Raw genomic sequence first — 19,696 nt, 5'->3', positions numbered from 1 at the left:
TCATTCCGGCGCCAAATTGATTTTGGTCAATTTGTGCGTCGGGGTTGTATGGGTAGTCAAACTACCGAATACTCAATTCACTACACGGCTGCAATCCGTAGTGTAAAATCAGCGATGTGTTTCGACGCTGCTGCTCTTGTATTTTTAATTATTTGTATTTCAGATGCAATTTTTGCATCTTTTTCTTTCGCTTTGTTTATTTTCTTTATTTATGTCTTTTGGCATCGCATCGTTGTAATCTTTCAATTTCAATAAAGGGCTGACTTCATTCTACTCAAAAAAAAAGGAGAGAAATATGGATGATGAAGTCAATTATATCTTACTCTAAAAATCCTCGATGCTTTCATGAAGTAAATGGTTTGAGATTTACCAACAAATTAACAATTTTGGGGACTTCGAACAAGTGAGGCGTTCCTATATAGGGGTATTTGATTTCCAAACATCAACGCTTTTTCTTGCGCCACAGACTTCAGTGGCCATCTTGACCATGGTTTCCTTTGTGGTTCTTTTATTTGCAGTAGCAAGGTTATATCATACCTTTTAATTAACTAAACTTTTGTAAGCTTAACAGTAGGTTATGATCGATATACATTGTTTAAACAGTAGTGTACTCCCCCTGGAACAAATGGGCTTGTTCTTTCCTTCTTTAAACCCAATATCAATTTGGATTGTACCCACATTGGTACATGGAGCATCTTTGGTCGAAATGCCAGATATATTATAATTATCAATTACAAATTTTGATGTTGCCATCTCCGTCCGTTTCAGTTAGATTCCGGCAATTTATATGACAAGACGGATAACCGATATCAAAGTGACTGGTCCGGTTACGGTTACGGTTTCAGTCTGCTTTAGTTTTTTCAGTTAAATAAATAATAATAATAAAACCCATCCCTTGTTCCCTTCGTAAGTTGATGAGTATCTATATATATGTTTTTATGCTTATGGGTGTTGAATATGAATTTGTAATGAAGAACTTACCCATTATCCAACTCATATCAGGCCCTCTCAGTAATTCTATTACGGCTAATTAAGCTTGTTTGTTACACCAACTGTTATGACTTAACAGTTATTAACACTAATGAAGATTACGGTTAAACCAGTTGGTTACACTAACTGTTAAGGCTTAACACTAATCAAGTCGTTTTAGAGCGAGAAAATGACACGTGTCAGTTAGACTGCGGGCCACATCACCGTGCAAAAAAGCTATAAAGCAGAGTAGCCACTCACATGCATCGTCCCCAAAGATTTCATAGGATTAAACACTACTCACCGCCGCTTTATCTCTTTCCCTTTTCAACCTTTCACAAGATTACCGCTTAAACCCTACTCCCTTTTCCCCTTCATAAAACCCCAACCTCTCTCTTCTTCTCCAAGAAAACCCCAAAGAAAATGGCGGTTCATCACGAAGAACCCACATCGACTTCAAGAAAGCTCCACTTCCCTCTTGACTCCTCCGCCTACCAAATCCTCGGCGAGATCGGCTCCGGCGTCAGCGCCGTCGTCTACAAAGCCCTCTGCCCCTCCGTCAACTCCGCCGTGGTCGCCATCAAATCCATCGACCTCGACCGCTCCCGCTCCGACTTCGACGCCTTCCGCCGCGAGACCAAAACGATGTCGCTTCTCTCCCACCCCAACATCCTCTCCGCCCACTGCTCCTTCACCGTCGACCGCAGCCTCTGGGTCGTCATGCCCTTCATGTCCGCCGGCTCCATCCAGTCCGTCATCTCCTCCTCCTTCCCAAACGGCATGTCGGAGCCCTGCATTGCCGTCATCCTCAAGGAAACCCTAAACGCCCTGTCGTATCTCCACGACCAGGGCCACCTCCACCGCGACATCAAGGCCAGCAACATCCTCATGGACTCCGACGGCTCCGTAAAGCTCGCCGACTTCGGCGTCTCCGCCTCGGTCTACGAGCCCAACTACCTCAACTCCAACTCCTCCTCCAAAACGTCGTCGTTTCGCCTCACCGACGTCGCCGGCACGCCGTACTGGATGGCTCCGGAAGTCGTGCACTCGCACAACGGCTACGGCTGCAAAGCCGACATCTGGTCTCTCGGGATCACCGCCCTCGAGCTGGCCCACGGCGGGCCGCCGCTGTCGCATCTCCCGCCGTCGAAGTCGCTGCTTCTGCGGATCACGAAGCGGTTCAACTTCTCGGATTACGAGACGCGCGGCGGTACGGACAAGAACAAGAGCAAGAAGTTCTCGAAGAGCTTCAAGGACTTGGTGGGCCTGTGTTTGGATCAAGACCCGAACAAGAGGCCCAACGCCGAGAAGCTTCTGAAGCACTCGTTTTTCAAGAACTGTAAAGGGGTTGATTTTCTGGCCAAGAATCTGCTGAATGGGCTGTCTAGTGTGGAAGAGAGGTTTAGGGTTTTGGGTGGCGTGTTGAGCAAGAATGAGGAAGATGAAGATGAAGATGATGATGATGATGATGATGATGAATCGGCGAGGGCGAGGGTTAGGAATCGGAGAATTAGTGGGTGGAATTTCAATGAGGATGGGCTTGATCTTCACCCAGTATTCCCAACTGAGTCAGGCAGCGATTCCGGTGGCAACTCAGTGTTTCCGACCGAGTCAAGTAGCGAGTCGGTTGGCAAGATGGTTCGGTTCAGCGGCGAAACTATCATTAGGTTGTCAAGTGAGTCGCACGAGTCGTATCTGAGTTCACCAGGTCGTGTTGTGGAGGAGGAGGGGGCCCATTTGGTGAGAGGAGATGAGTCAGGAGAGTCAATGGAGTCGAATCTGAGTTCACTTGTGGGTGTGCAGAGTCGGTATGGGGGTGTGGATAGTAATGCTGGGGGTGTTGATAGGGAGGCCATGGTGAGTGGGCTGACGGCGTTTATGAGGAGTTTGGATGAGCAGAGGAGCAATGTGGTGACTCTGATTGGTCTGTTGCGTGGGGAGGAAGTTGGGGAGGTGATGCTGAGCAGAGAGGAGCAGATGGGTCAAGTCATTGAGAGGATGAGAGTGGAGTTGGAAAATGAGAGGGAGAGGAATTTTCAGTTGGAGATGGAGTTGGAGTTTCTGAGGATTCAGATTTCTGGTGCTTACACAAGTACTAGTGCTGGTAGTATTGACTGACTGAGATCATTTAGGGCCTCAAGATTAGTTTTCAGAGATTATTTGCTTGCTATGTGGCTCTATTACTGGTACAAAATTATGTGATTACAATTCCTCATACCGTGTTAACAATTGTAGCTCCTCAAGTCATAGTGATGAACCATTTTCATGTTGTATAGCATATATGAGGAAGTGAGAAGTGAGATCAATCATTAATTCATGTTGTAGCTTTTGTAAACCATGCAATGTTAAAAATTTCGTGTGGACTTTTGGGTGAATTAGGCTTTGATCCTGTCAAGCCAATTACAAAAGTTTTTACTTTTTGATATAGTGAACAGATCACAACTGGTGAAAAAGGAAAATCAGTTGACTTAGAAGAGTAGTGGAAAACAAGCTAGCAATATTTGATGGTGCCTAATTTAGTACTGCATCTCAACTTAACTGAAGTGTGAGAAAGCTAGCCTCCGTCTTGGACCTTATTGGTAAGCAAAAAGATCGTTAAACACTAACCCGCTTCCACAATTCATTATTGCATCCGAGAGCTTCAACCAACACTCAAAAACGGAATACATTAAACAAAATTAACGAGTTTTTGCATTGGCATAACTGCATATGTAAACTATCTCAATTTTAATTACTTTGGTTTGTACTTCAAGCAAGATGCAAGGGTAGTTGCAAGGAAAAAAAAAAAACAAAATTAATAAGAAAATAAAAATTTATCTTTCCTGACAAGTGTGTAGCAGGACAAAGTAATGACCCCTTTTCTTTTTGTTTACTTCTATTTTCACCTAAGAAACTAAATACAAGCGAGCACTTCTAGGTAAGGAAAATTGATGAGGTTGATTTTCTTGGTGCTAAAACTCTCAAGAATCAGAGAGAAAGCTAAAGGAAGGGCTCGCTTTTATGGGTAAGAGAAAGCTAAAATCATGGAAATTGATGACATTGATTCGGAAGCGCCTCTCAACTTTTTTTGAGGTAGGGCCAAATTGGCTGCCCTTAAGCCATAACCATTTATGAAATCATAGAATACAAGGGGGGGACATGGTGCCTAAACCCCGTATGACAATAAGCTTTGAGAGAAAATCCCGAAATAATATCAGGATTCCCTACTAATACTGTGTATTCTAACACGCACCACTTAGCAAAGAGTGCATCATTGGCTACTCCATTTGCTTTACAATTTTGGCGACATACCGAAAAGATAACGCTTACGCGGAGCCATAATACAATAATATCAACTTTCCCACTATGTTGCCACCGAAAAATAAATTCGGTGACACTGAATTTCATCCTGCCACTAGGAGGCTGCGACCATTTGACAATGCAAGGAACTCGCCGCCTTCCTAGACCAGACATGGCACTCAAGGTGCACAGATCGGGACAAAGCCTACCTTGTCCTACCAAAAATTGATAGTGACTTATTAATGGCATAAAGCCAACAACTACTAGAAAATAAAAGCAACACTGAAAAGAAAAAACCAACAAACAAGAGCCCAAAAGTTTGGTCCAAGCCCAAACAAAAATCAAGACTGCAAGGAGAAGGCTGCGGCCCATAACCCAGACCCACAGTTGCCTCTGCACACCTACCACCACCGTCGCACTGTTCTTCCCCCCGGTAAGGCCTCCCCTGACGTGCCTCCAACATCGCACCACTATCCAAGGTCGAAATCGACTACCCAGCCCATCTCTCATACGAGAGCTCGGACCATCACCGAACCAACCAACCCAACCAGCGCCGTTCCGTCTCAGACCAAAAAAATACCATATCCGAACTCTTCCTATCTGGGATACTAACACTTGTTGCACAGTGATCTCGAGCATCCACAGACCTCGTCTCCCTTCCACAGTCACACGACCGCATATCCAGAGAAGAGGCTGGGGACGGCGCCGATCGATCCATCCGTAGCCCACCACTGCACGCCACACCGATTCAGCCTTCGTGAAGATCTTAACCCAGTCGACCCCATCAAACCACCACTGCGACCCCAACTCCTCCAACTTCCTTGCCATCATCTTGATCCGAGTTAGGACTGAGGACATCACCCCAAGCCAATCAGCCATAAAGGCTTTTGAAAACAAGCCCGTCCAACGACAGCGTCACCGGGACGCGCCGTCGGACGGAGGAAGAAATTTTTGTGAAGAAACCCTAGCGGGAGGATGAGACAAAACAACTTTAGGTCAACAAACCCTAAATGTAATTATGCATGCGTAGTTTATGGCCGCCTTGGATTTATGTTGATGATGATTATGCAGGGCCTTGCGCGCCTCTCAACTTAATGGAAGTAAAAGAAGAGAGATTCTATTGGGACCTCCAAATTTGCTCATTTAACCTCTCATACTCTCTACACCTCCTTTTTGCTTTTGAATACAAATGTTTGCTTGCTAGACCTCCTTCTAAATTTCTAAAATAAACTTAATTATAGTATTCACATACAAAACAATAAATTACTCATTATACCTCTAAGTCACTCACTACACCTCCATTCCTTTTTTTTTTTCCGCATGCAAACCTAAGAAAATTGCCTAAAATATATTTCAAAAACTTTAAATCATGAATCAAACGGTTGTAACACAGAAATTGATCAAACAATCATAAATCCAACGGTTAGACAATTATTCCTATGTTTCTAACCCTTCTAATCAATGAAAGGTTACATAAATTGCTCACAAAAAAAATTACAAGGAAAAAAAAAATAATAATAATAATAATAATAGAAAAATAAAATAAAAAACCGTCTCCCACCCAAAACTCTCATCCTCCAACCAAACCTTGAAAGAAGTCTACACTAGGAACTTAATAAGAGTTCTACAACACTTTCTTAACCTTTTAATTTATTGTTAAAACTAGGTCGAGAGGTTTGTAAAGAAAATACTAATTGATTATAATTCATTGTCTATAATTGTCATTTTACAAAATGATATATATGTAATTCAATAATTCAAAAGAGTAGAGATCAAATGAGCAAATTTATAGGTCCCAATAAAAATCATCGTAAAAGAAAGCTAACCTTAGTCTTGCTAACTATAGGAAGAAAAAAAAATCTGACACACTATGCATGCCATGATCAGCTTCCACAATCATATAGGCACTTAACAACCTTGACCAACATTCAGAAATGAACTCATTGACCAACATTCATGAATGGAACTTATTTTCCTAAAAACCATGTTGCGGGCCTAAGTAACGATCTATCAAAGTCTCGTGACAATTTAGTAAAAGTTAGGGCAATGGTAGCTTGTTAAAATTGTTTCTGATTAGTTGTCCATTTCAATTCCTAGGTTTTTCTCAAACTAAACATATACAGACCATCAGGATTTGAAATGTTTCCTCAAAATCAGAACATCAATCATTGAAAACAAATCAAGAAACAAATTACAAAACAAAGCAAATCTTAGGAAAAATTACTGGCCACACCCTGTACTTTGGGTGCATCGACAATTCAGTCCCTAACATCCTGATTTTAACAAATAACTCCTCAGACATTCAAATCTCACACAATTTGGTCCAAAATGACTATTTTACCCCTCACTTTTTTTTTTAAATTCTTCTCACTTTTTTAATTATTTTTTCTGCCTCTCTCTCTCTCTCTCTCTCTCTCTCTCTCTCTCTCTCTCTCTCTCTCTCCTTCTAAAAACAAAATTCCTTCCTAAACACGGTGGCTGATCGTAGCAATGTCTAAGATGGTGAACACCGACTCTGAGGAGATCGATGGAGTCTGCATGACGTGGAACGTGTGGCCACCCACTCGCCACCTGCATCGCCCCGATCCACTTCCACAACGACATCCCCACTCTCCCCTACGCACCTCTGTGCTGCAAGACTTTCTCTGCCGTCCTCAACCCCTTCTCGCGCGTTTACTTAAACGCCAAGATCTGGATCTGCCCCTTCTGCTACCAGCGCAACCACTTCCTTCCCCATTACTCCCTAATCTTTGAGACCAACCTCCTTAGCAAGCTCTACCCCTAGTACGCCACCGTCTAGTACTAGCTCCCTCCCCTTCGATTTGACTCCGCACTCGCTGCTGGGACCGGTCTTAATCTTCGTGCTCGACATGTGTATGATCGAGGAAAAGATGGCTTATGTCAAATCGACGATGAAACAGGCAATTGGGTTGCTGCTTGAGAATGCTTTGGTTGGGTTCATCTCGTTCGAGACTCAAGTGTAGGTGCATGAATTGGGGTTCGCCGAAGATCAGGTGTTGGAGCAATTGGACCAGCAAAAGGGGGTATAACCAGCCAGAAGGGAGAGGGAGAAAGGGAGAGAGAGAGGGGTAAGATAGTCATTTTGGACCAAATTGTGTGAGATTTGAATGTCTGAGAAGTTATTTGTTAAAATTAGGATGTTAGGGACTGAACTGTCGACGCACTCAAAGTACAGGGTGTAACCAGTAATTTGCCCCAAATCTTAACATTGCCCAGAATCTAAAAGCAATAGACCATACCAAGTCTTTTCCATGCAGTTTACTTCTCAAGTTCAGTATGTTGATAAAGTTGCCAAACTTCTTGCATAACATTCGAAGATACTACATCCTTTATGCAGTGTACAGATTTTAAATTATGTGGGAGAACACTCCAAATTCTCGACTGAAATAGAAGAAAAGAGAATTAAAGTAAATAGCTGGAAAAGGGGGAGAAGTGTTGTAGATAATAATCACCCTTGCTCATAAAGCTTTATTCATGATTTTTAAATTTAAAATAAGTTCAAACAAAATCTGAGATTGGCAAAAACGAAGGATGTAAGCAAATGTATTTTACTTTCAAAGATAACTAATCAAGATGTTTAATTTTTTTGCCAAGTTGTTACATGTTTAAGCATATACTCAAGTTGTTTTTACAATTGTGTCTCGAAACCTTGAAGTTCAACTTGTCCTTATTATGTTTCACCTATATGTATATAAGTCATTTCTTTTTTCTTCTAAGAAACCATGCAATGAGAAAAAAAGAAGATCAATTTAAAGCTTAAAATGTGAAAAATTGAAGGTAGGATAATAAGACATGAATATTGGGCGAAAAACACAAATCGACTTTTCTTGAGACTTTGGTGAGGTGCCCCACCCATGGAGGGGCATCACCCTAGCCATGGAGGAGCAAGGTGGTGAGAATTTTCCCCCACTTATTCAAATTTGAGTTTCAAAACTCCCCCCAATTATTTTGTTCTTTGGACGTTAGTTTGTATCTTCGACTAAAAAGATGAACCATTGCACAAAATAGTTCATTTCTCTTCTCCTTACCATAGCAAATTTCTAAAAGATAAAATTCCTCATGTTCATGATCTCTTCATCATTCACCCATCCTCTCTTCAGGTTTAGCTCCATCTTCTCTATACTACTCCACCTTCCTTAAATCCAAACACGAAACTCCATCTCATCTACTTCCACCACCCATCAATTCCACAACCACCTCAACACTACAAACTATCAAGCTACTCTAGGTTTTATCATCTCTACAACATTAGAGAGCTTGAAGAGCCAGGAAGAGGAGACAACCACCACAACACCACACCATGATATGGGAGACCCATATCTCCACCTCCACTTCCACCATCATCATTAGTCACTTCGCACTCTTTCTCTCTTTAATTACTTGATGTATTGAAGTATGTTGAAACTTGTTTATTTAGTTATGAGTAAATAATAAACTTGTTGGGGTTAGGGTTGAAAGCCCTAGCCAAACGTGTTTGAATTTGACTAGTTTAATTAGTATAATGCATTTTTCATCTCATGATTAGTGTTTTGAGATTAGTCACCTCTAGACATTAAGAGCATGGAAGCACACCATGCGTGCATGTGAGGATAGTGAACTAAAATCACCTAGTGATATGATTGGTTTGCTTCCTTGGTTACCTAAACTCTAAGCTTTATGCATTTAAGAAAAATGATTGAGACTTAATTAACCGATAATTGAGTTTGTTTCTAGGTTGTTAATTATAGACTTAATCAGTTAGAATTAATACAATAAAAAAAGTTTAGGCCTTAATAGTCTTAACTACATGGTAAGAGGGTAATTGGACAATAGGTTTAGCATCATTCATATTTAATTGCACTGTTGCATATATTTAATTGCACTGTTGCATCAAGAGAGGTTAGTGGTAGACAATGCAAACTCTAATTACCATCCACTTTTCTACAACCTTAGCTTAACTAGTCTTAGTTTAATTTCTTTGCATTTAGTCAATCAATCAATCAATCACTAAAACAAACAAACGAACAATTCACTATGTTTTTGTGCATAACATCATTCACTTGCCACAACTTGTAATGAGCTTTGGTTTTGTGAACTTGTAAATTGTGTGCATTTTTTCTAGTTTACCCTTTAAGTTTTCCCTAGCTAGGGAAAAATTTGTCAATCCTCGTGGGTTCAACATCCTTCCTTAATTTCCTATTCTCTTGCACTTGAGAGTGGCTTTAAAGCTAATAGAAGTACATTAGGCTAGATTTTAAGTGAAGGTTGAAGATATCCCTCCAGAGTATGAGGATTCGTTAAATTTGAAGCTAATATGAATTTGTTTGGTCATTGATTATGACGAAGATATATTTTTGAAAGAAGTTATGCACATTCTTGTTTGCAATGATATTTCGAAACTAGTTGTGTTGCAGTGCTTGGTGAACCTTGATCTAGAAGTGGAACCAACATTGAAATTCACCTATGAACACCTTATTAGTCGATTTTGAAGTGTGAGCTAATTTCACATTATGGAGAATCCTTCGTAGTTCTAGGCAGCATGGAGGTGAACCATTGTAAATGAGCCTAAGAGTTGAGTTTATTGGCTTAAAGTTTCCCCTTCATCTCCTCATTTAGATGTTTTGTTTTGGGCTACATTATCATTTGAAAGAATCCATGGTATATTGAACAAGAAAAACGAAGGAAGAAGATGGAGACGAAAAAAAAGGACAGAGAATTCATTCTATTGTCATGGACTATATTGTGAATTTTTTTTTATTAATTCTGAACAGTACAAAAATAGCCTTTATATAGGAAAAATAAGTTTTTTTTATTTATTATTATTATTATTATTTTATTTGGCAATCACACGGTGTCCTCAAAGGCTTCCTAGGCCCAGAAACTAATCCGTACTCGAGGGATCTTGTTAGAACGCTTTCTCCCCCCTGGCCACCAAGAATATACTGGAATTTATAAGCGTCGGCGTGATTCAAACCCGGGTGTGGGGGTTCCACACCTGGAGGCTCTTACCAACTCGACCACCTGTGGTGGTTAGGAAAAATAAGCTAATGACACTAATACTCTCTCTAACATATTCCTAACAACATCAACCTCAAGAATTTCATTAAGGATTATAAGATTCAAAATTGTGGACCATTAATTGTTTTCCATCATGCCGAATTCTCCATGCAACAAACCCAAACAAATTCAATTCCTCACCGGTAAAAATGCAACTAGAATGCTCCTCGAAAATCCTGAAAGATCGATGATTCTTTCCAAGTTAACAAATTGAGATTAATGGGTGCCAACATTTGTTTTGCCGCTTCACAATGAATAGGGTATGAATACTAGTTTTTGACTCGCCAATCTTTAAACACAAATATGTTATCAAACACAATTAGTACTCAATATACTAGGAATTCTGCTACTTTACAAATAGCAGCACCATTTTGTACGTAAGCTTAATTTCATGCACACTCATAATTTATGTCCAAACTTTAAACACAACCCCCAATAATACTTTTTACAATGCTATAGAACAAACTTTAGAAGAAGGAAAGAGCTTTCAGGAAAAATTCTTTTATGCACCGGCGGTGCAAGTGGATCCATCAAATCCAGCAGATTTCAAATCGTTAATATTTATAGACAATTTTTTTAATAACAAAAAAATATATTTAATGTTATCCAATCGTTCATTCTTATTGATATAAGTGCACGTCGGTACATTAAGAGGGGTGTATTATATTTGGATTTGTGCAGACTTATTTTAATCGACAGACTTTTTGAAAAGTCCACAGACTCGGTAAAAAGTTGATAGACTGCTATTGATTTCTTAAAACTATTGATTTTAGCAACAGACTTTTTATTGATTATTGAAAATCTATATACTTTATTATGAATGACTTCTATAGATTTTCTAGTAAATAAAAATAAAAAACAAAGAACACAGCCAATGCAATCCAAATGCAAAGCAAGATAATAACTTGTTGCCTCTTCAATGGTCAAGTATCTTCTAGTATAACTTGACTCAAATGAATGATTATTACTCTGTCTAGCTAGCTAGTTTGTTCTCATTTATAATCTCCCAATCAACTTAAAGATACAATACAGATCACTTGATGCTTATGGTTAATTATTCTCATCAATTTTGTTTTCACCTATTAACATATATCATAAAAATATTGATCAACGTCGTGATCTATAATCAATCAATCAAAATTCAATTGTTCAAGCTTTCCTTGAATCATGATATAAATTCAAATCGATGAGAATAATTAATTAATAAAACAAAACCTAGTATTTTATAGCAACACTATTCAAGGTTTTAGGGGTAGACCACAATATTTGGGTCTTAGGGTTTCATAAATCATTTTTTTTTGCTACTAGGATTCCAAGTATCACAATTGAACAAAAAAAAAATCACATTCAATGAACATGTTGGGTATCAAAAACTATTGATATCATGAAAGATTAGAGAAAAGATAAGAAGAAACAAGAAAGAGAGATGATAGATAATCAACCTCTTTAGTGCGCAGAGAGAGAACTTTGAAAGATTTAAAAAAAAAAAAAAAAAACTCTTTGATAGACTTTTTCAAATCTTTGGTCTGGTGGCTAGAAAATTATTGGAATTTGGTATGTATAGTTAACACTACAAAGTCCATAATTATCCTTGATTTTCTAATTCCATAAGTATGAATGAAATTTTGAATATCTCTAAACTTTTATTCATTTTTAAAAGTCCTAATTGAATACCCCTAGATTTTGGTGGAATTCATAAAGTCTTTAAAAATCCTAATTGAATACCCCAAGACTTTCATGGACTGCTGAAAGTCTATATTGAATACACCCAGACTTTTAGGGCCCGTTCGGTATCATTTTGCGATACTGTTTTTTATTTTACGAATTCAAAAACTTATGTAATTTGCGTTCGGTGCATTAAATTTAAAAAACAAGGAAAACAAATTTTAGGAAACAATTCAGAAACTATGAATAAATATGGGAAATGACTTTTTGACGTTTTCCTTGTTTCCTGAAAACAACCCACCTTGCAACTTCGTTTCTAGCCTCTCTATTTCCTCCAAGCTACTTTGGTATATTTCTTTTTGCAATATCCTTTGGAGTTTTTGGATGGAGCGTAACAGATTAAAGCATGATGGAGGTGACTTTAATGAGGTGAATTTTAAACAGAGGTTGATCTTGTCTTTTAAGGAATCAGCATCTCTGGTTTTTACCCCTTCTTCTAACCCCCAGTCTCTGCCAATTTTTGTGCTTCTGGGTCTTTCTCCTTTACGCCCTGCAGCCCCTAGAGTTGTGCAAGTGTTATGGCACCCCCCTCCTATTCATTGGGTGAAAGTAAACACCGATGGATCTTTCCATGGGCCGTCTCTTGCAGGTTATGGTGGGATTTTCCGTACTAGTGAGGCAGAATTTCTAGGAGCCTTCTCTGCTAGGGTTGCAGTGCCTAGTGCTCTAGACGCAGAGATGTTAGCTGTCATTGAGGCAGTGCGCTTAGCTTGGACAAATGGGTGGCACAATCTGTGGTTAGAAGTGGATTCTTTGCTTCTGTTAAAGTACTTCATGGTTCCCTTGTCTGTTCCTTGGCATCTTCGTACAATTTGGGGTAACTGCTTGCAAACAACCCGTCAAATAAATGTTCACATCTCCCACATCTTCAGGGAAGCCACAGATATCAGTGTGTATTGGCAATATATACAGAAAACCGTGTGAAATAAGTAAAATTGGGCCCACAAGAGTTTATGGAATAACAATAGCCACAGAAGTCTGTGTGAAATAACATCAGATACAGACTTCCGTGTGAAAATTAAAATATTTTATTATCAACTCACACGGTTGTCCGTGTGAAGTTTAATTTACACATATTTCTGTATATATTAAATATTAGTTTATTAAAAAATCTTTTTTTTTTTGCGCTATATGAATTGTACAGGGACGGTTGTCCGTAGCTAAAATATTTTGATACAGACATCTGTGTGAATTTTTTTCTCACACAGATATCTGTGATAAATGAAGATACAGACATCTGTGTGAGAAAAAGATATGCATACGGAATTCTGTGTAAATCTTCAAATGTGTATCTCACACGGATATGAGTGAGAGTTTTGAATGTATCTCACACGGATTTCAGTGGCAACAAAAAATTATATTGTTCTGAAAAAAAAAAAAAAAAAACACACTCTGCCCTTGACAAATATACTAAACCTAATACCCTTTCAGCCTCTTTTTCCTTTCAAACCCGTGGTCACAGGCTCCCACACCAACTCTCCGTCTCTGTTGTTTCTGACGCTTGCCCACGATCTTCAACACCTCACACCGCCATGGATGAGCTTGTTGGTATGAATTTCCTACCGCCGCGACTTGGAGTCTGGAGACTTGGACTCTTGGAGCACAGAGGCGCAGAGCAGTCCGACTCAGCGACCCGGCGATCTGTAAAAGTGCAAGGCTGGAAGCCTGGAACCAGCAACCGATCTCCGGTAGTCCGGTCTCCGAGCTCCCCACCGCCACCAGCAACCCGTCTGGGCCGTCTGGCTGTCTCCGTGGTATCTCACCATCCCTCTCTCCCTAGTTCTGATTTCTGAAGTTCTGAGTTTTAATTAGTAAATAATCGATTTCCTGATTTCCATTTGATGATTGATCTTGTGAAGTTGTGATTCTTGTCTTCCATTTAATCTATATCACTATATGTCTATATCAGTTCTGAGTTCTTGTTGGTTTTTAAGTTTTATAGTTGAAAACTTGAAAATTGAAATGGGTAATGGCCAATGGTTTCGATTTCGGTTGGTGCTACTGTCCTACTGATGTTGATGGTATAATTGCTAAATTGCAGATTTGCAGAAATGATATAATTGCTTGGCCTATGGAGTATGGAGTATGGATACTGATTAACTGATGGTGACATGGTGTATTGATGTTGATGAGTTGATGTTGATTACTTGATTTTAATAAAGGTAATGATACTGATTGAGTGATTGGGTAGTTAGAAATGGGTTTGATAACTTGGTTTCCGTATAATGTTGATTTCTTCTTCAATTGCAGTTTGTAACTTTGTATGATTCATGATTCATGAGGAGAAGGCCTCAGACCTCAGAAGCAGAGGGCCACAATTCGTTTGAGAAAGCTTGAAAAAAAATAAAGGTAATGACATTGCTCACATAATTCGTTTCAGAAGCAGGTCATCTTTTTGAGATTTTGGGTATCTTGTGGTAATAATGACATGTTTCTGGGGATAGATAGTTGCAATTGAGTTTTGAATGATCTTATTCGTTAAGTAGTGATGTGTAGTTGGTGTTGCAGGTTCTTGCATTGCTGAAAGTCAAGACACTGGGTCTTCGGCAACCTCATCAAGATTTGCAGTTGGCCAGTTGTCTACTTATCTGGCCTCAGGCCTGCAATTTCAATATCATCAACAGGTGCTTTCTGCATTGAATTTGGAAGTTCACTTTTGAGTAAAGAAATTGACAGCTTTTTGTGTTAGACAACATTGGTTTTTGTACTTGGGAATTGTATGGCTCTGGAGGATATTGAATATGCTGCCATGTTCTTTATTTGGCTCATTTGCGGAGTATTTGAAGGAAGCTTGTCCTTTTCTTTTGCTAGGAAATCAATGGCTAATAATTGTTACTTCATGTAATTTGATATCTGCAGGCACATAAGGTTAGAGAGCTTCATCTTTTTTGCATTTTCACCCATTATGAAGTTGCATCGACAAAGAAATTTTTTTTTTTTTAAAAGGTCTGAAGAGTTGTATATATTCATTTCAAGTTATAACTGCTGCTGTATATTTTTATTTGGTTCACCAAGTTGTGGACCTTGATGACCATGCCCTCCCAGAAAATTTGGGTTTGCTTCCTATGAATGTGATTATTGATGTTGTAGGTGGACTGCATTGTGTTCGACAAGACAGGGACTCTTACAATTGGGAAGCCACTGGTTGTTAACACACGACTCATGAAAAATATAGTGCTTCGAGAATTCTATGAACTTGTTGCTGCAGCTGAGGTAGGCTTTTAACCTGTGTAAGCAATTGCTATATCTGCTTTATTAGATGGACTGAAATGTTTTTCAGAATCAAATCAACATCTGAGCATGTATGTTAACAGTTCTTTATGACGCATACATTTCAGGTTAACAGTGAACACCCCTTGGCCAAGGCCATTGTTGAGTATGCCAAAAAATTCAGAGAAGATGAAGAGAATCCAGCCGGGCCAGAAGCGCATGACTTTGCCTCCATTACTGGTCACGGGGTGAAGGCTATTGTTCAGGGCAGGGAAATAATTGTGGGGAACAAGAGCTTGATGGTGGACCAGAACATTGCAGTTCCACTCGATGCAGAAGACTACCTAGCAGAAGCTGAAGGGCTGGCTCAAACTGGGATTCTAGTAGCCATAGATGGAGAAGTGGCTGGAGTTCTAGCAATATCTGATCCACTGAAACCAGGTGCTCAAGAAGTAATTACCATACTCAAGTCAATGAATGTTAGAAGCATAATGGTGACAGGTGACAATTGGGGAATTGCAAATTCTATTGCCAATGAAGTTGGTATTGATACTGTTATAGCCGAAGCGAAACCTGATCACCAGAAAGCAGAGAAAGTGAAGGAATTGCAGGTACATACAATGACTATTACATGAGGAAGTCCTTAAGTTCATTCATGTTTATGTTAGTTATGCACTTATGCTAACAGGTTATAAACTTCAAATATCTTATTCATAGGCTTCAGGCTACACTGTGGCGATGGTGGGAGATGGCATCAATGACTCACCAGCACTTGTGGCGGCAGATGTAGGAATGGCAATTGGTGCTGGCACTAACATTGCAATTGAGGCAGCAGACATTGTGCTAATGAAGAGTAGGTTTCCTCTTTATTTTCTGTAAGAAAGACAAGTTTATAGAGGGAACTTGTCTCAGATAATTGGAGTAAATTGATCAATATATGGTTGAGATTTTTTGTTTCCAGTATTAATTTCTGATGGAAATGACATTAGTTAGTTGTGGGTACAATATTGATTGGGTTGTGAATTATGTTACTGTTTGGATTCTAATTAATGGAATTGTATATTAAAAAAAAATTATTCTGTAATAATTTAGCACCAATTTTTTTTTTGAATAGCACCACTCTTACACACTGATATCTGTGTGAGTTAGGAATATATTTCACACTGAAATCTGTGTGAGTTAGGCATATATTTTACACTGATTAGGATATCAAAATATCAGGAAAACAAGTGGGACCCACAAAAAATTTCACACGGACTCCCAAAACAGTGTGAGTAGAGCATTAGCGCCCCCTCCGAAGGCAACCGAAAAACAATCCGTAGCTGCACTGTAGGTAAAGCCCTTTACACACTGACATCCGTGTGAAATGCTAGTATTTCACACAGATTTAAATCTGTGTGAGTTGCCCGTTTTGCTAGTAGTGAGATATGAGCCTCAGCAATAGAACCTTTAGAGTGTGCTTTGTTGTTCACATAATTTTTATATGTTCTCAATAACCTACGAATTAAAACTAGTTAGTTAGTTTAGAATGGACAGTACGTCCAAACAAATAATATGCATTACCTCTCAATTGGACACATCCAACGGTATCCTATTGGCCCAGCAAGTTTAATCTTGCGTGGCAAATGCATGGCTAAATGGACCGTGATGTCAAAGAAAGCTGGGAGGCAAAATTTATCAATAAGCTTCGATGGATTTATTTTTCTCCATCTTGGAAGTACTTATAGAAATTTTATTGTATCAAATAGAGAAGTAAATAACAAATATAAGTTGACTAGGATTAGAATCATAATCCAATAAGGAATAGATTAACTAATGAAAGTTGTCTAAGTAATATAATTCAACTAGGAAAGATAAATTTCACCTCGACAAGAAAGTACAAACAATATATGATGAAGTTCTACTATATATTTTCACAAACAATAAACGAAAATTCCTACAAGTCGTCGCCTAATTGGTTTTCGGCGAGGAAGTTCAAGTTGTCACAAAATCATTAAGCACACCCAATAGAAATCGTTGCCTAATTGGTTTTTTGCGAGAAAAGTAAAGTTGTCACATAAACATTAATCGACAACTCACAGAAGCCGTCACCTAATTGGCTTTCAGCGAGGAAGTTCAAGTTGTCACATAAACATTAAGCGACAACCTGTAAAAGTCGTCACATAATTGGTGTTTTGCAAGAAAATTAAAATTGCCACATAAACATTAACCGACAACTCACAGAAGTCGTCGCCTAATCAGTCTTCACTGAGGAAGTTCCAGTTGTCACATAAACATTAACTGACAAACCATAGAATTTGTCGCTCAATTGACCTTTTGTGAGAAAATTAAAATTGTCACATAAAAATTAACCGACAACTCACAAAAGTTGTCGCCTAATTGGTCTTAGGTGAGGAAGTTCCAGTTGCCACATAAACATTAAGTGACAACCTGTAAAAATTGTCGCCCAATTGGATTTTAGCGAGGAAGTTAAGGTTATCGCATAAACATTAACCGACATCTAGTAGAAGTCGTCGCTTAATTAGTTTTCAGCAAGGAAATTCAAGTTGTCACATAAACATTAAGCGACAACCCGATAAAGTTGTTGCCAAAGTGATTTTTAGCAAGGAAGGTAAGGTTGTCACATAATCATTAACCGACAATTCACAAAAATTGTCATTAAATCAGTATTCAGTGACAGAAATCTAGTTGTCACATAAACATTAAGCGACAATTCACAGAAGTTATCGCCTAATTAATCTTTTGCGAGGAAGTTAAAGTTGTCACATAAACATTAATCGACAATTGGTAGAAATTGTCACTTATTTTGTGAGGAATTGAGTATCGCATAATGTTATATGGGCGACAACTGTCGATTTCTTGCAAATTCCTACTTTATGCCACAAATTGGTTGTCGCCGATGGGATTATGTGCGACAACTGAAATTTCCTCGTATTTGCCAAGCTTTTGCGACGAATTTTAGGTTGTCACAATGAAATTCCTCGCTTTTGCTATTTTCTCTTGTAGTGGTAACTCAGTAGCAGACAAGTTAGCTAACTATGGTGCCAGTTCAAATAACTATGTTTGGTGGGATTTGTTACCACCGTTTCTATACTCCTCTTTTGGTCAGGATCTATCTTTTTGTCTTCGTTATAGGTTTTCTTAATCTTGGTTTTCTTGGGCTCTTTTCTGGAGTTCCACATTGTATTTTGCTCTGTATTGAGATGTTTTGTATGCTCGGGTTTTGGGTATTTGTCCCTCCCGACGATTTTTTAATTTCAATAAATAAACCGGGCGTGGGGCTGAGCCTCCCAGTTAGGCTGGGTTCCAAACCCTTATAAAAAAAAATAAAAAAATAAAAAAAAAAAACCCACCCTGCAATTAGAGAAAGTGATTTATTTTTATTTTTTACTTTTAAGCACATAGATCCACAAACTCTTCTCCTATTTTTTGATCTTTCTCTCTTTCTCTCCCACAATTTCCATTAAGACGTATCCTCTCTTCTCATGATCTCATCTACTTTATCTGCTGTTTTAACTTTCTTCTTCCCCATCTTTTTTAATCAATTGAAACTTGCATATCATCATGCAGTGGAGAAGAATGAAGGATTTAGAAAATCCCTCTTTCATGTGTCAGATCTAATTTATATGGATGATTTAGGGTGAAAGCTTCGGCATTTTATGCTTCAATATAATTGGATTATCTCATGGGCTAGAGGAATTAACAATTAAGGTTGAGACATTTGATTGAATTATCTTTTTGAACTAAAGATTCAGGAGCTTGCAATTTTATATGATATATTTTATAAACAAAATTGAGGGATTTGGTTCTTCTTGTTCAATCTCCTTCACAATACTCTGTTTCTTGTCTCATAACAACCAATAAAGGATTCATGATCAATACAAACAAAATAGTCAATCTTTCATAATTACTAAAGAAAAACTAAAAATGATTTTTTCTCTTTGAAGAAAAAAAATAGAGTTTCAGATTGTATAAACTGAGTGCTATATATATATATATATATATATATATATTTTTTTTTGATATATATATAAACTGAGTGATAGATATGTTTTTAATATTTCAAATTTTGAAATACTTGTGCCGAACATGTATTTACATCTTAAAAACTTGTAGTTTAATTCCCTGTTTTCATTCTACAATCCAGTATTACAAAAATAGTTTCATAAACGTTACAGGACACACCCTTAAATTCCATAGATTTCTTAAAAAGTTCCACTAATTTCATATACAATACATCCCCCTAAATACTCTCTTAATTTATTAAAATGAACAAAAATGGTTTTGAAATTAAGTGAACCAACGTACCAATCAATGAATGTGACGGCTGTGGATGTTGGATACTGAGTATATCGGTGATTAATGTAAACCAACCGATCGTTCTAATTGTTACTTTGTGACGGTTAATTAATTAGCAGAGTTTTGAGTCTTTTGACGGTGATCGTGACGGAAACTT

General features: G+C 38.4%; 2 protein-coding genes across 2 annotated transcripts; both read left to right on the top strand.

Moving 5' to 3' along the window:
* Positions 1-1,345: 1,345 nt before the first annotated feature.
* LOC133710909 (serine/threonine-protein kinase BLUS1) lies at positions 1,346-3,332 on the top strand. Its single transcript, XM_062137050.1, has one exon. The coding sequence runs from the start codon at positions 1,393-1,395 to the stop codon at positions 3,085-3,087; it is 1,695 nt and encodes a 564-aa protein (XP_061993034.1). The 5' UTR covers positions 1,346-1,392; the 3' UTR covers positions 3,088-3,332.
* Positions 3,333-14,365: 11,033 nt separating this feature from the next.
* LOC133710360 (probable copper-transporting ATPase HMA5) lies at positions 14,366-16,203 on the top strand. The gene is made up of 6 exons (XM_062136410.1): positions 14,366-14,379; positions 14,539-14,654; positions 14,890-14,898; positions 15,121-15,243; positions 15,369-15,851; positions 15,958-16,203. The coding sequence occupies exons 4-6, from the start codon at positions 15,193-15,195 to the stop codon at positions 16,117-16,119; spliced, it is 696 nt and encodes a 231-aa protein (XP_061992394.1). The 5' UTR covers positions 14,366-14,379; positions 14,539-14,654; positions 14,890-14,898; positions 15,121-15,192; the 3' UTR covers positions 16,120-16,203.
* Positions 16,204-19,696: the final 3,493 nt, after the last annotated feature.

This window comes from Rosa rugosa, chromosome 5 (assembly GCF_958449725.1).
Source record: "Rosa rugosa chromosome 5, drRosRugo1.1, whole genome shotgun sequence".
NCBI classification, from domain to species: domain Eukaryota; kingdom Viridiplantae; phylum Streptophyta; class Magnoliopsida; order Rosales; family Rosaceae; genus Rosa; species Rosa rugosa.
Note: the sequence above shows the minus strand (reverse complement) of the source record. Positions and strands in the feature narration are given on the sequence as shown.

What these genes read in the sequence shown, in the direction of transcription:
- LOC133710909 (XM_062137050.1), top strand. Translation starts at nt 1,393, where the DNA reads ATGGCGGTTCATCACGAAGAACCCACATCGACTTCAAGAAAGCTCCAC.
- LOC133710360 (XM_062136410.1), top strand. Translation starts at nt 15,193, where the DNA reads ATGAAAAATATAGTGCTTCGAGAATTCTATGAACTTGTTGCTGCAGCT. An exon ending in AACTTGTTGCTGCAGCTGAG is followed by an intron (nt 15,244 to 15,368) that starts GTAGGCTTTTAA and finishes CATACATTTCAG; the next exon opens with GTTAACAGTGAACACCCCTT. An exon ending in AGAAAGTGAAGGAATTGCAG is followed by an intron (nt 15,852 to 15,957) that starts GTACATACAATG and finishes TCTTATTCATAG; the next exon opens with GCTTCAGGCTACACTGTGGC.